The sequence below is a fragment of the Podarcis melisellensis genome, assembly GCF_964234715.1.
Source record: "Podarcis melisellensis genome assembly, chromosome: 1".
In the NCBI taxonomy this organism is placed as follows: domain Eukaryota; kingdom Metazoa; phylum Chordata; class Lepidosauria; order Squamata; family Lacertidae; genus Podarcis; species Podarcis melisellensis.
This window is the reverse complement of record NC_138528.1, coordinates 119136216-119152200: the sequence shown is the minus strand read 5'-3', so window position 1 is coordinate 119152200 and position 15985 is coordinate 119136216. Positions and strand designations below refer to the sequence as shown.

The following is a 15985-nucleotide window of genomic DNA, read 5'->3' as shown; positions in this document are numbered from 1 at the left end:
GCATCAGATTGGCTACACCTGCTGTATGTGGTTTATATTATATTATATAGGAGTAAGCTACTCCTATAACAGTAACGTATTCCTCCTCTTATTTCTCCTGTGAGTATTGGTTGCTTCGGACAATACAAATTTCTTGCAGTGCTTTCCCAACTCTGGAACATTCCGGCTTGAGAAAATGAGAACGAGTCTAAGGAGCAGCAGTTGCCCTGGCAGGCTTGACCAGAGTGTCTTAATAAATGCAGATGCATTTGTTACCCTGTTTGAAGTGTACAATATGAAGCAACAGTGTGCTGCTGCTTCTACCCATATTTCCCTAATAGCGGACAGGAACACAATGTTAGATAAATACAGAAATGTGTCCAGGAAGTGCTTGAGAATGACCTTACATCAATAAGCATAAAAACGCCAGTTATCATACAGTCAGCTCTTGCGAGTGCTATTTCCCTATAAAATCGTATGTGATTGGTTTTTGTTTTTTGCTTCTAAAACTTAAAACATTGAAAACCTGCTGTTAAAATGCTTTCTTAAGAAGCTGTTTTCCCCTCCTTAGGTCTTCTGTCCAACTGCTTCAAAGTAAGGGTTTTTCTTCTTTAAACCCACCTCAGTTATTGTTATATCTCTACATTTAAAGTAGACATTGAAAACTTCAAGTAAAAATAATGGCAGCCACATCTACTGGACGTAATACAAATCTATGACACCTATTAGTTGTTGGGGTTGTGGGTCTGTGTGTTTCTAAACTTTTTAAGTTATACAAATACACAATACATTCTTAAATAACAAGGGCCCACAGTATTATTAGTTTGTGAGCCTTTCCCAAACTACAAAGCCGCTTTCTCATTTCATAAATGTTTGCACCCACTTCTCGTTGCAGCTGCAATTTTCAACTAGTTATTTCGTACGTCAGTTCCACAACATGACAGTCCCAGTCCTTAGGCTTTGGCTATGAAATCGCTTATTTCAATGAGGCAACGCTGGTTATTAAGGCATGTTTCCGTTTCTCATTCAAAGCTTTATTTTAACATTTTTTAAAAAACCCCAAAAGGGAGCATGGCTATCTTGTATCTTCTGGCTCTGTCTTTATCACCTTCCTTTCAAGGCTGTTGAAAGCAGAGTGAGGAAAATCTTTTAAGATACCAAGGCCTTCTGCAACAACAAAATGGATTCCTTTTAGAAAAATATCGACCCGAAACAACAGTGTTCTTTTCGACCAGTTGTAGTCAATAGAGAGCATATAAAATCTTACACAAATGTACTCTTGTAGTACCAAACAGCAATAAATTCAGTTTAACCACTAGGCTATATCTGCTTTCCGTCGTAATGTACCGCCAGCGGTTTACGACAATGTAAAAACATAAAACCAAACAATAAGATTATAAAAAGTTATAAGCAAAAAACGCAATAATAAACAATATTGATGTGGCATGCAGTTCTAGCACCCCATGTGGTTGGCCTTGCAGATATTTCTGCTGTGATATAAACCCTGAGGCATGCTGGAGAAATGGAGAAATAACATTTGAATGAGGCCCGAAATATCACTAAGCACTTAAATGGCTATACAAGATGCCTGCAAATTATTTTCCCTCTCCTGAAAGAAAGTGCCCCACAAATTTCACACGATAGAGTTGCCCCAAGACATTTTGGCACCTGAGGTAAACCATAAAGTGGTGTCCCCTCACCAGCAGGAAAGAAGGGGTGAGGGAAGATCTACATCTGGAAGATCTCCATTGGTATCTGCTGCCCTTGTGAAACCTGCTGCCTGAGGCAGTCACCTCACTTTGCCTCATGGGTGGGCCGGCCCTGGTCATAGTTGTTATGAGCAGGAAAGATTTTTACCTGAAGGCTGTGACTTTGCTTCAGCACTGGCGTACAATCTGCTCAAGTCACTGCAGAGAGGCTTCACGACGTGAGGCTCATCATCTAATGAAATGTGAGGCATATGCCTATTTGGTAGACTCGACATGCGTAGATTTAAAGGCCTTTCCCCTAAAATATATTGACAAAGAGATATCCATTCAATACTATAACCGAGAGGCAGTTCACGCACAGTGCTGCTAATGGTAGCCCCAACAGCCCATGTCACCATGATATGATCATAACTTAATATGATCTCTATTTTATTAATTTGTATGTGCTTTTGTGTGTGCGTTTTTATGTTGCCGTTGTCCTGGTTTTAGTGTGTACAGTGGAACCTCAGTTTCCGAGCACCTCAAAAGCCAAATTATTCAGAACCCGAACACCAAAAACCCAGAAGTGAATGCTTCCGTTTTCGAACGCTCCTCAGAAGTCAAACAGCTTCCAAGGCGAGTTTCTCCATTTTCTCCATTGACTTTGCTGACCACCGATTGCGCCTTGGTTGTCAAACGTTTCTGAAGTTGAACAGTCTTCCCAACGGATTACGTTCGACAAACGAGGTTCCATTGTATTTGTTTTCATTTTAATGATCTATTGCTGTCTTTCAGACTCTATACCACAAAGATTTCCGAAATATTTGCACTCAAATGCCTCAAAGTGACTTACATCGTAAAAACAAGACATTGTAAAAGGTAGAAAGGTAAAGGACCCCTAAGGGCAACTTAAAAATCTTCCACCCATGTGGCTTGACTGCTTCCATATGGCGTGTGGCATGGAAACATGAAGCTCTTTTCATAGCAGCCATTGTAGGCATGGTCTGGAACTAGCAAAATGCTTGGGAGATCATGTGGATGACCCAAGCCAGGTGGGAACAACCGCAGGAGAAGCAACCACGAAAGAATATAGGTCTCAGAGGGTTTATTTCTCCTAACACAGTATGTACACAGACTACATTTCTGCCCCCACAATATTCTCCCAAGAAATCATTAACCACACGAAATTTCATTTCGTCATAATTTAGCAATCATCGCTGTTGCACCAGTCTCACAAACGCTGACAATTCTAAAACAGATGTGTGATGGCAAACACATGCCTGGAAGCTACTGTACCTTGCCCAACACCATAATCCGATGTCAAGCCATTGGCACAATGCTCTTCTGAATTTTGTCTGTATAGGCCCGTGGAAAGGCGTCTCTCCAAGCCAGCTTGGCTGCAGAGGAACTCCATCTGCTTGGCCATCATCTTCTCAGGCTGCAATTGAGACAAAGGCAGATTTAGGGACTTGCCACAATTACAATTACGATTGCTAAGTACAGTCGTTTTACACCAACCAGATGCCAAGTGAAGTACTGTACAATGAAATGGCATAGGAATCCTACAAAGGCTGAATTATGGAGGGAAGAGACTGAATTATCTACGAAAGGCTGAATCATGTAAGGAGGAGACTGACAACCAGTAGTGGAGCTGGTGATCTCCAAGCAAAAAGAAATCAGGGAGCCAGCAAAAGGTAAGGATGACAGGATCTGAGAGTTGTCGCCTGGTTATTAATCCCTCTCAACGCTGACTGATAAAACACTCCAAAAAAGCAATCATAATGCAATAGACAGGATTCTTTTCTTTTGGTGTTGTACCAGCACTCGGGAACACAGGTAAAACACAAAGCAAGAAGAATCTCAGTACACTTGTACATTTGGTCTCATCATGGTTGTTGTTGTTTTTGAAGACTTGAGAGAAAAATAACAATTAGCTGAAATCTACAGCAAGCTGCTTCAATTCAGAATCTGACTGGGGGAAATTCTCAAAGGTAATCAGAATTCACTACTCTGTTCCAAATTTCTCCCTCCCATCCTACTGGGGTACCAAAATCAAACAAAAAACGGAAAGGAAAACAAATCTACAGCTATTTTCAACCCACTTAAATATTTTGACATCTTTATGACCCTTCAGAATGAGCCCTTGCCCATTTTGGGTGCCTATTTCTAATCAATCAATCAATTAATATTTCAACAGCAACTTTTTTCCCCTTCTTTGAAAAATTGCAAATACAATTATGGCAAGATTTCCCTCAAGCTTTATTTTTGGAAATAGCACTATCCATTTTATTTTTTTTAATGCCAGCAATCTGCCATTCGGAAAAGTGTAGCATGGCAGTATGATTGTGGGGGGAAACAGTGTGAAAGTTTCGCCTGGAAAAAGACCAGGGCCTTATACACTACAGGAGAAAGATAATTAACAACCTGCTAAAAGAGAGTGCAAAATTATCAATGCCAAGAGAATTATAAACTCTGAATGTGATCTATTTCCATTACTGTGATGTAGATCATTTGGAAAAAGGCAGAATTGTAATTTTGAAAATGTGTAGGTTAAATGTGTGCACGGGATTTAGATGAGTCCTTAATCAAAGTCAAAGCAAGCTTTCAGATTTTGCTTTTCCCGTAGAAGTCATCACGTTTCCACAGGTGGTGGAAGTGCTTTAGCACTTTTGCTGCAGGACCATCTCATCCTCTATCACTGAATGTTCCCTTTCCAAGGGGTTAGTTACACTCCTACCCATTACCTATAGCATAACTGTTTCTCTTGGTGGCTGGTATTTTTTCTTTATCTCTCCCTTCAGATCCACATCTCCAGTGCATACACCAATCTGGTTTAATCTGCAGCCACAGGTGCAATGGTCTTTGCGCAAGTTCTCTATGTATTTCCACACATCAGGCTTCAGATCCAGTAACAGCTGTCTCATTGCACTCCCCAAGCTTTCTGAGGTGGACTGAGTTTTCCTTCTCACCTGTGAATACAATACAGGGGTACCTTGGTTCCTGAACAAATTGGCTCCCAGACACCGCAAACCCGGAAGTGAGTCTTCCGCTTTGCGAACGTTTTTTGGAAGCCGAATGTCCAGCGTGGCTTCCAATTGAGTGCAGGAAGCTCCTGCGGCCAATTGGAAGCCGTGCCTCGGTTTTAGAACCGTTTCAGGAGTCGAACGGAAACCTGGAACGGATTAAGTTCGAGAACCAAGGTTCCACTGTACTAGCTTCCTGACATTCTCTAGGCCTCTCCTTCAAGAAGTATGAATAGAAACTGGCATGCGGATTTCTTGCGTTCCTCCTTGATGAGGAAAAACTCTTCCTTGGGACTTTTCTAGATGATGTAATTATGGTCTTCAGCAGGTACAGGAAGCAGCTACAAGGAGATGAGCTCAGCATCCTCCACGTGAAAAAGCTACACCAGTAAAAATTGAAGCTCTCAGCACTGAAAGAACGGCATTCGATTGGTGAGTGCGCCAGTACTTTCAAGGATGAAGCCATTGCACAACCAGATAGAACTGTGATGGTAGAAGAAACTCAGCTGAGGAGAGAGAGCTCACAAACCCAATGCAAGAAATGCCATCAGTATGAATCTGATAGGAGACACATTGGTGCTGTCTGTAATGAAGTGGCTGACTCACTTAATAACTTCTTAAATAAATGTTTTGATACCAATCTGTTGCTTGCCGTGAAGCCGCTTGCCAACTATTGGAAACCAGGTATAAGTTCACATGGTGCTAGGTGCAGGCTTTTTGATCTAACACAACTTTCCCTTGTATAACGTCAGCGATGTTCACAAGGAAACACTGTCCTATTCAGTTTGTTTTCTTGCGTTATCCGGTGCACAGAGACATGTCACGACATTCATAGCACATCTTCTGGCAGCCGAGCCTCATAATACTGATGCTGAACATCTCAAGGGTGACCTTGGAAGTCCATCAACAGAAACAGACTCACCGCTGATTCAGAAAACGAATGGCTCCATATACCGTATTTTTTGCTCTATAAGACGCACCAGACCACAAGACGCACCTAGTTTTTGGAGGAGGAAAACAAGAAAAAAAATATTCTTAATCTCAAAAGCCAGAACAGCAAGAGGGATTGCTGTGCAGTGAAAGCAGCAATCCCTCTTGCTGTTCTGGCTTCTGGGATAGCTGCGCAGCCTGCATTCGCTCCATAAGACGCACACACATTTCCCCTTACTTTTTAGGAGGGGAAAAGTGAGTCTTATAGAACAACAATACGGTAACTACCACAATATGTTCCCATTCCTTGGAGGGGATCCGAGGACATCAGTCCTCCTATGGATTAAAAAATGTAAGCGCAGAACCCACAACGTGGCTAAACCAAGAGAGCAGGTGTGGTTTCAGGGATTATTTTTTTCAGAGGCCTGAAAGTGAAACTGCTCCTGATGCCCAGTCCCAGATGGTGAGAATCAACCAGCTCAAAAGTAAAATGAAATCGAACATGCTCAGCCTGGTGTGGAAGGAGGCAGCATGGCACAACAGAGTAATCTTCTGTTCTGTGTTTGTTGTGTACTGGTCTGTAATGACTGTATACCTACATATACCATTTAAGTATAGTTTTTGTTTTGTTTTGTAATTTTATTTATATCCCGCCCTCCCCAGCCGAAGCCGGGCTCAGGGCGGCTAATAACAATAAAATAATACATTCTAAAATCATTTCATTGTAAAATTTATTCAAATCAAATTGATGGCAACCATTGGGCTAGAGTTCTGTGAAGATTGCCAAAGGAGGGAGTCAGGCTGTGCCCTGACCAAAGGTCTGGTGGAACAGCTCTGTCGTGCAGGCCCTGCGGAAAGATGTCAAGTCCCACAGGGCCCTAGTCTCTTGTGACAGAGCGTTCCACCAGATCGGAACAACAACCGGAAAAGGCCTGGCTCTAGTTGAGGCCAGTCTAACCTCTCTGTGGCCTGGGACCTTCAAGATGTTTTTGTTTGAAAACCATAAGTTCCTCGGTGGGACATACCAGGAGAGGCGGTCCCGTAGTTCAATTTGAATCAATAAATGCCTTGGACTGGCCAAGTAATTAGTCCTCATAATATACTGTATTGACCGGGGGGGGGGGGTTGAGCAGAAATTCGGGGGAACTAAGTTCCCTTACCTTTTTAAAATTAAATAATATTTTTTTGTCTGGGAGGTTGAAAGAGATAAACACCCAATGCCTGGGCCAAAAATCCACCTATATCTGTAATCAATGAAGTTGTGGGCATTTTTTAATCCAGATCATTGTCTGCTTGGGTTTATTAATCACATCTTACATTTAGCCACTGCCCAGGGCGTGTGGCACTGCAGCTGGGCCCGCAACAGACAAACAAACAAACTTTTGTGGCGAGTTCTCCCACCTTTTTTCCAGAAAAAAGAACTGTGTATTGATACAAGGTTATGAAGATTTGAAAGGAGCCAGTATTTATCTTCATTTCCTATTTATTTTTATCTTTTCTCATCTGTTCCTTTTTTAAGGGATTGCTTAGTTCCTTTTTAAATCCCACGCAAAAAATGTATCTCACACTGCACAATCGCAGCAGGCAGCATTTGAGACTGGCAGGGCTTCTGACGAGGGCTAGCTTGTCAGGTGTAGAGGCTGAAGTGGAAGAGATCTCAAAGAAACATAATTGTAGAGGATATCACCATGTTCAGCAGCGCGGAGAGTTCCCTCTAGCAAGGCAGCGGCACTCTGGTAGGGATTATCCCCTCTGCTATCGGTGCTGCTCAGCTTGCAATGGCCCAGGGAGCTGCTGGGTCTCCACTGAAGTATCAGCACAACACACTTTCGAGGCTGCACAAGATCTGAGCTATGTCATCTGCCTACACTTCACGAAGCAGGTGATACCGTATTTTTCGCTCCATAAGATGCACCAGACCACAAGACGCACCTAGTTTTGGGAGGAGGAAAACAAGAAAAAAAATATTCTGAATCTCAGAAGCCAGAACAGCAAGAGAGATCGCTGCACAGTGAAAGCAGCAATCCCTCTTGCTGTTCTGGCTTCTATGATAGCTGCGCAGCCTGCATTCGCTCCATAAGACGCACACACATTTCCCCTTACTTTTTAGGAGGGAAAAAGTGAGTCTTATAGAGCAAAAAATACGGTAAGTTCTAGCACACCAGCCTTAGAAGAGGCAGAGTCTGAGCAGTCAGGGAGGAAGGACAAATAGGGGGTGAAGAATTAGAGCTCTCAGTCTCAAGTTTCCTCCATAAAGTCGAAGGCAGCACAGCTTAGACAGGTGATTATGGGGGATCTGGTGCGGTTATCTGCCCAGGTGCCAAACTCTGTACTGACAAAGAGGCAGAAAACACTGAAAGATGCCCCTTGCTCCGGTCAGTTAAAATCTTCATCCCCTTACTATGAATGAAGATAAAGCTGTAGCTGTTACGAGTGTGTGTTCGTATGAGCATGCCGTTTTCAAAAAAAACCACACCAGTTGTGAGTCATACCACCTACACTGGAAGTGAAACGATTGCAGCCAGGTCAGAAGGACCCCTTGATCTGCAGAACGGGGACAGAGTGTCCTGTAAGGAAAGAACTGTGATTGTTCTGTAAGAAGCATTAATACGAGGAAGCCTTTTATTGCAGCCCCTAGGTTGTTTACCTGTGAGCCAAGCGCTGCCAGGTCTTCACACTTTCCTTTTGACAATGCCTGTTGTATTTTCACTGAATCCTGCTGGTAAAAACTCTGGACCGCGTCGTGGAAGTCAGGGAAGCCATCCTGCAAACATGAAAAAGCAGGGAAAGGAGCTGTTACGATTTCAGAATGTTTCGATTCACAAGATATTTTTCCAGTCTTAAATCATCACTACAGCCAATGATGTGCGTGTAGAGCGAGAGAATAGTTCTTTCGCAGTTATTTTAAGGGCAAAAATAAACGTTTCAAGGTTTTGAAGCTGAGCAAGTGTAGAACAAAAGTAGGTTATTTTAAAGGCACAAAGAAATGCTTCGAGTGCAAGTTGTTCTACCTAAATGAAAGCTTGTGGCACAATAAATGTGCTGGCTTTTAAGGTAGCAAAAGACTCCTTGAAGTTTGATTTAGGAATTTCAATCAGGAATATCAAAAGGTCTGCTTTGTGCAAGTTAAGGCATTAGGATGGAAGGGAAATAAATAAGTAACCTTATCAGCAAGCAGTTTCCAAACGCAGCCACGGTGCTTTCATTCTGTTGTGAAAGCACGAAAACGTGCAACAAAACAGAAGCCCATGTTGCATAACGTCACAGGGACATCAAATTACGACTCCTTTTTCTGAATGACAAACCAACACCACTGGTGAGCCATTGCTAAACCCCCACCCCCCCACCCCCGCCAAAAGGCTTAGAACTGTAATGGGAAGCAACGTGGACCGAAATCAGCTGTCCCTCCCAGAGTGAAAAGCTGCAAAGTTTGCTCCCTAGAAATTCCTGATTACCATAAGCTCACATTTAAGAAGACGTGGTTTAAATATGCTTGGTGCTCATCAGCCTACAAGGGCAGCTTTCGCAAAACAGGCACCTGCGACAAGCCTCATTTGGGTGCTCAAGCAACAGGTGGGGAGGGGATGGTGGATGCCCCACCCCGCCCCAAAATCATGGGTGCTGCCCAAACCTTCCGTTGCTGAATGAACTGGTGTGGTTAGAAGCTCTCTTCAGATTTCCCCGCTCAATTGGGGAAGGCTTTGCTGGGAGCAGGGCTTGCACTAGCGACTCTACTGCCACCTTTACGTGAATCCGCTATGAATGCCTGAAGAGTGCTGCAGCCTTGCTCACAGCACTGTGAACGCAGTTGTCCTAAGTGGCGAGGCAAAGCTTCTCTGACTTTCCATCCCCACCGCGGCTGCAGCGGCAGAGAAAGGAGGAGGAAGGTGGCTGCGACCAGCAGTATTGAAACCTTTAACCCAGAGCTTTTCAACCTTTTAAAGTCCACGGCTCCCTGACCAACTGCATTCTTTCTGCATTCTTTTTAATATTGTACAGTCGTGCCTTGGAAGTCGAACGGAATCCGTTCCAGAAGTCTTCGACTTCCAAAACGTTCGGAAACCAAAGCGCAGCTTCCGATTGGCTGCCAATCAGAAGCCCCGCTGGACATTCGGTTTCCAAAAAACGTTCGCAAACCGGAACACTCACTTCCGGGTTTTGATAGTTTGGGAGCCGATCTGTTCTGGAGCCAAGGCGTTTGAGATCCAAGGCATGACTGTATTATATGTTGAAAACCTTCAATAAAATTGATTTTTTAAAAAAATATTGAAAAATCTATGAAAAGGAACCCTAATGGAAGAAGCAGGGGGTGAAGAGTGTCTTGGTAGCCAAATGTTCCTTTCTCCTCGTTGCTCTCTGTGGCCTGCTCTATCAAACACACCCAGCGTGCTCCTTTCCAACTTGGCTGTTCTTAAAGCGATTTCTTTGAGCAGATGTTCCCAAGCCCCACAGGCGCTTTCTTCCCCTCCGCCAAACACTTCTCCTACACGAACACCAGATTGCACCGCTTCTGTTCTTTGTGATCTTCGGGGAGAGAAAGAAATCCCACACCCTCTTGCTTTTCAACCCTGCTTGGCAGTGGCGTGGGCATACCCTCGTTCTTTTCCCCTCGTTCTTTCTCTCCCACCTTATAATTCATGCTGACATGAACGCTGAACCTCTCCCCCCCCCTCCAGCCCTCCCAGCTACCCACCCACCCCTTCCATTTCCCTCTAGGTCTCTTACTCCCACTGAATCTTTCAAGTTTCGCCCTCTCATCTATCTTCCCGCCACCTCCGCTTACGGAAGTGCTGTTCGGCGGCAGGGTGCCTTTGTACTGCTTAGTCCATAGAACTGTAATGGCTCTGTTGTCTGTCTCACATGCCCTGCCAACTCTCAATCCTGTATTTTTTTTGGGGGGGACACCCCTAACCACACACCGTTTTCTGCACAAAATTAACAGCGCTGGAGAGAGCAGAGCTTTCCTTCAACTGCCAGTGATTTTGCTGTGCTTCCTCTGTGACAAAGACACAAACCTTTGTGTGCTGTTGGTGTCACGGACTCAAGGGGGTGGGAAGTGAGGGGGCACCCACATCAAGTCCACACACCCACGGATCAAGGCAGCTGCTGAAGAGGGAGGGTGGGAACTTCATGTAACTAAAATATTGCTTTTGTTTCGTCGCACGTGAGAAGGCATTCAGGGACCTCGCCGCAACTCATTAATAGCTACTCCCAAATCCAAACCTAATTGCTGCATTCCTTCTCCCGCCCACTCGGCTCCCAGCGCTTGTCATTTTCCCGGGATTCCGCCCCCGCCTCTCCCTGCAAACTTACCCACCCACTCCATCGAGAAAAGGGAGAGGTCACATGAGGGAAGGGGGGGGAGGCTTTCACAGGTAATCGGGTGTAACACACATCCTCCACCCTCTTTCTTTTGTGTTGCTTATGCAAAACTCCTTCCCCCTGCAGAGGTGATGTTTGCAACACCGTCCATAGGTTTGCTTGCCCACGCAGTCCTGCTCTTAGACGCCTCCATCTCCGAGAGGGAGGGAGGAAAACCCTCCTCTTTATTATACCGGAGAAAAACGATTTCACATCACGCCCCGGGGGGGGGTGGCAATCATTTCCACCTGCAGAAAAGAGGCGGTAAACGCCTCCCAAGATCAAAATGGCAGTGTTTTACACGCACTGACGTCGGTGGAAAGGCAGAAAGGGAATCAACAGTACAGTCATACCTTGGAAGTCAAATGGAATCCGTTCCGGAAGTCCATTCGACTTCCAAAGCGTTGGGAAACCAAAGCACAGCCTCCGATTGGCTGCAGGAAGACCCTGCAGCCAATCGGAAGCCGCAGAAGGCCGTGTCGGACGTTTGGCTTCCAAAAGCAGTTCGCAAACTGGAAGTCACTTCTGGGTTTGCAGCATTCAGGAGCCGAATGTTCGAGAACTAGGCTGTTCGAAAACCAAGGTATGACTGTAGTGACAATCTGGGCTCCTGCATTTCAGTCCTCATCTAAGCAGGAGAACTGAGGTGGCAAAAGAAAAAATAGTTTGGTGTAAGGGTTAAGGAGCCATCTATAAAAGTTTTTGGCTCATGCTTCAGCAAGCTGTATAGCACTTCAAGAACTTAAGTTTTTTTAAAAATGAGGTGTTTGCAAGAACAATACCAGACAGGCTGAAATCTTGAAAAGTTACTATGCCTCAATGAGGAAAACCATTTTTCCCCTTGTCTTTAGCAAACAAACGGCACAGTATCACTATCTGTAAACAAACACTGAACATCCATAAAAATGGCAAAAGTAATTTCTTTCCCAAATAGGTTTTTTCTTAAGCAATAGCAAGTAAGTAAAGAGTTCGCTTGTAATATATCTGTGGTTCAGTGCTCATTTCTTCTCATTCCAAAATAGATATTATCTCGAACAATTGCAAATGCAGTAATAAAGAGTCCACTTGTGATATAAATCAGTGGTTCAGTGCTTGGACAGCGTTCTGGTAATCCGATGTTTCGTTGCTAAAGAGCTTAGTCATTGAGCTTTGTAGTAAATAATACACAAGAGAAAGTGGTATGTAAATGACTTAAAGCAGGGTATATCTGTCCCCATCTGCATGTTTCCATCGGGAGAAACATAGAAAGAGGACGATGTCCTTCAGTTTGTTAAACCTCCTCCTCCTGTGTTGACTGCAGTAGTCATTGCATCACCGCCCTGTTTATTGTTTTACTGTTTAACAAACAAACAGCAAGCATTCTCTGTTTCAAGCATTACCAGGGGTAAGGATTATTTGCTTGCTTGCTCCATAGAGACAGGTATTGACAGATTGAGCGGGCGACATCAATAGTTGGTCCAATGGTCAAGAAGGCAGAATCTGCACGTGCCGTAGAGGGAAGTGAGGGGCAAATGGGGCTCCTCAACCTGGGAAGGTAGCCCATCTAGTAAAGGTAAAGGGACCCCTGACAGTTAAGTCCAGTCTTGGACGACTCTGGGGTTACGGCGCTCATCTCGCTTTATTGGCCGAGAGAGCCGGCATACAGCTTCCGGGTCATGTGGCCAGTATGACTAAGCCACTTCTGGCTAACCAGAGCAGCGCACGGAAATGCCGTTTACCTTCCCACCGGAACGGTACCTATTTATCTACTTGCACTTTGACGTGCTTTCGAACTGCTAGGTTGGCAGGAGCAGGGACCGAGCAATGGGAGCTCACCCCGTCGCGGAGATTCGAACTGCCGACCTTCTGATCAGCAAGTCCTAGGCTCTGTGGTTTAACCCACAGCGCCACCTGCGTCCCTAGCCCATCTAGGAGAAGGAAAAAACTCTGGACCTAAGCCTCTGCTACCTTGCAGGAGATCTTCAGGAGAAGAAAAGGCTAAGGAATAAATCCTGCCTTCTACACCTCCTGCCAGCAACTCCTGCAGCTAAGCTGGTGCCAAACGTATTGTTCTGCTTTCCTTTGAAGCTTCCTGCAGCCAATCAGAAGTCGCGCCTTGGTTTCCGAACCTTTTGGAAGTCGAACGGACTCCCGGAACGGATTCCGTTCGACTTCCGAGGTACAACTGTACAATCAAGCCACAGGAAATAATGGGCTTAAGTTACTCCTAGCCATCAATTTCAGTGGGTCTGCTCAGAGTATGACTAACACCAGGTACAATCCACGTATATATGAAACACGTAGATGTTTGGCATTTTGCAACCTTTTACTAGGGTGTAGTTTTGGGACGCAGGAACGTGGGTGGCGCTGTGGGTAAAACCTCAGCGCCTAGGGCTTGCCGATCACATGGTCAGCGGTTCGAATCCCCGCGGCGGGGTGAGCTCCCGTCTTTCGGTCCCAGCTCCTGCCCACCTAGCAGTTCGAAAGCACCCCTAAGTGCAAGTAGATAAATAGGTACCACTTTATAGCGGGAAGGTAAACGGCGTTTCCGTGCGCTGCGCTGGTGCCGGCTCACCAGAGCAGCTTCATCATGCTGGCCACGTGACCCGGAAGTGTCTCCGGACAGCGTTGGCCCCCGACCTCTTAAGTGAGATGGGTGCACAACCCTAGAGTCGGACACGACTGGCCCATACGGGCAGGGGTACCTTTACCTTTACTAGTTTTGGGACAGGGCTATGTGTACAAGAACGGATCGCAGCAATTACCTTCCTTTTCCTGCTGCACAAAAAGGAACAAGACTTTCAAAGTCCTCTTGCAAAATTCTCACTGGCTTTTATAGGAACATGTAAGTCGCTAATTATTCCCTCGCCCTGTCTCTTCACTTTTAGTCCACCCAAAACAAGCAGTTACAGAATAAAAATGTGCCCTCGACATTTTCCCAGGGCAGCCTATTTACTTAGTCTGCAAGCTACATTATTTAAAACTGGATCTATTTTTAAAAAAATACCAAATGAAAAAATACTGAATATATTTCCATGTTTTTGCTAGGTTTAGTCATTACCTCCATAAGCCAGAGTGTGTGTATACATGTGTTCATTTTTCTGACTATCAGGAAATTGTTCCCTAATGGCAACAAGATCCATTAGACAGGGCAAGAACATTCCAGAGCTACTGGCAGGAGTTTCTCTCCGTGCTATTTTCCTCCATTAGGAAGATCCGAACAACAAAACACAGTTTATGAGGCATCTGAAAACAGCCAAAAATAAAATAAAAATTCCACCTACTCAACAAAATTATTTGTGTTTAGGTCAAACGATGCTCTAGAGCACAAAAAGACCCAAACCGTATAACTGAGCAAGACGTGCAGAAAATTGTTGCCAGTGCTCCTCAAATGGAGGTAGAGAGGATCGTGATTTGCCTGAAGAAAACCATGATGGAATAAAGGGCAACATCCAATGTCAGTCACACTTAAGTGAGGCTTAATTTATTTCAAGAGGTTTACTATGAGCATAACGGGAACAGGTCTTCTCTGTGGTGGCTCCTAATCTGTTGAATGCTCTCCCCAGAGAGGCTCGCCTGGCGCCATCATTATATGTCTTTAGGCACTAGGCAAAACATCCCTCTTTACTGAGGCCTTCAGCCATTAAATAATCTATGGTCTCTTAAAGAAAGGGGACTGTCATTATGATTATTTTTATTATTATGCTGTATACTACGCAAACTATATACTATACAAGAACACAGTCATACCTCGGGTTAAAGACGCTTCGGGTTAAATCTTTTCAGGTTGCGTCCCGCGGCGACCCGGAAGTACCGGAATGGGTTACTTCTGGGTTTTGCCGCTCAGGCATGCACATAGCTGTCAACTTTCAGATTTGAAAATAAGGGATCAGCAGCCTCACCTGTCCCGGGGACAGTCTACGGGATATCTAACAATAGCAGTGAGAAATGGCGCTGGAATAAGGGAATTTCCCACCAAAAAGGGAAGGTTAACAGCTATGCGCATGCACTCAAAATGATGTCACGCGCACGTGCAGAAGCGGTGAATCGCGACCCACGCATATGCGTGTTGCATTCTGCTCAGGTTGCGAACGGGGCGCCAGAACGGATCCCGTTCGCAACCAGAGGTACCACTGTACTGTACACTTGAGTGTTCCAGTTTGCGAACGTTCTTTGGAACCCACACCTCCAACATGGCTTCCGAACGTTTGGGAAGTTGAACAAACTTCCGGAATGGATTCTGTTCAACTTACGAGGTACCACTGTACTACTATGCTTTTTAATTATGTTTTTATTATTATGCTCCATAAAATACTATTTTAATGTTGTACACCACTCTTGAGATCTTTAATAAAGGGCAGTATAGAAATCAATTTTTTAATAACAACAACAAAACAACAACAACCTAGCCTGATAAACATTCAGTGTTTATCTAGCATGGCACTGAGGTTTCACTCAGCAAGCCCCATTTAACACAACGGAATAAGCAAACATGCACAAGATTGTGCTTCAATTAACTGATCTACAGCTGAAGCTAGACAGGAGCCTTATGATGAGGATGTAACATCAGTCAAATTCCACTCCTAAAAATATTCTCCAGTAAAATGAGCCCAATATTTATAAAGTGAAATATTTAAATTCAGATTGGTGTCCCCCCCCCCCCGGTATTCTGCTGATATAATACCTGCTGATCTTCTCAATGGAAAAAAAATTAAGTAGAGACATCCTGGTCTCGTAAGCTTTTTGGGGAAAAGCTCTCCCCCATCCTCATGGGCCGGTATTTTCCTTTTACTTATTTCAGGGAAGAATATGTGTAACTGTGCAAAAGGCCAGCTGTGTGTGTTTTACTGCTACTATAACTAAATGTAAAAGAAAATCTATATATGAAGGAATTTATTGCGCCTGTTCCAGTGTAGAAATGCTGTGAAAAGGGTGAACACCAATTTCAAACTGCCCATTGAAAGCAAGAAATAATTAAAACTGGGGCAGTCAAGGGGGAGATGGAACATATATCTATTTTATCCT

General features: G+C 44.4%; 1 protein-coding gene across 1 annotated transcript in view; it reads right to left on the bottom strand.

The window, feature by feature from the left end:
• Positions 1-466: 466 nt before the first annotated feature.
• The window catches only part of NAB1 (NGFI-A binding protein 1), a 48879-nt gene continuing 33360 nt past the window's right edge, over positions 467-15985 (bottom strand). Inside the window, exons 5-8 of the mRNA XM_081931514.1 lie at positions 8268-8384; positions 2964-3105; positions 1837-1986; positions 467-1146 (exon numbers count right to left, since the gene is read on the bottom strand). Of these exons, the coding sequence (XP_081787640.1) occupies positions 1055-1146; positions 1837-1986; positions 2964-3105; positions 8268-8384 (501 nt within the window). The 3' untranslated portion in view covers positions 467-1054. The remainder of the gene's footprint in view (positions 1147-1836; positions 1987-2963; positions 3106-8267; positions 8385-15985) is intronic.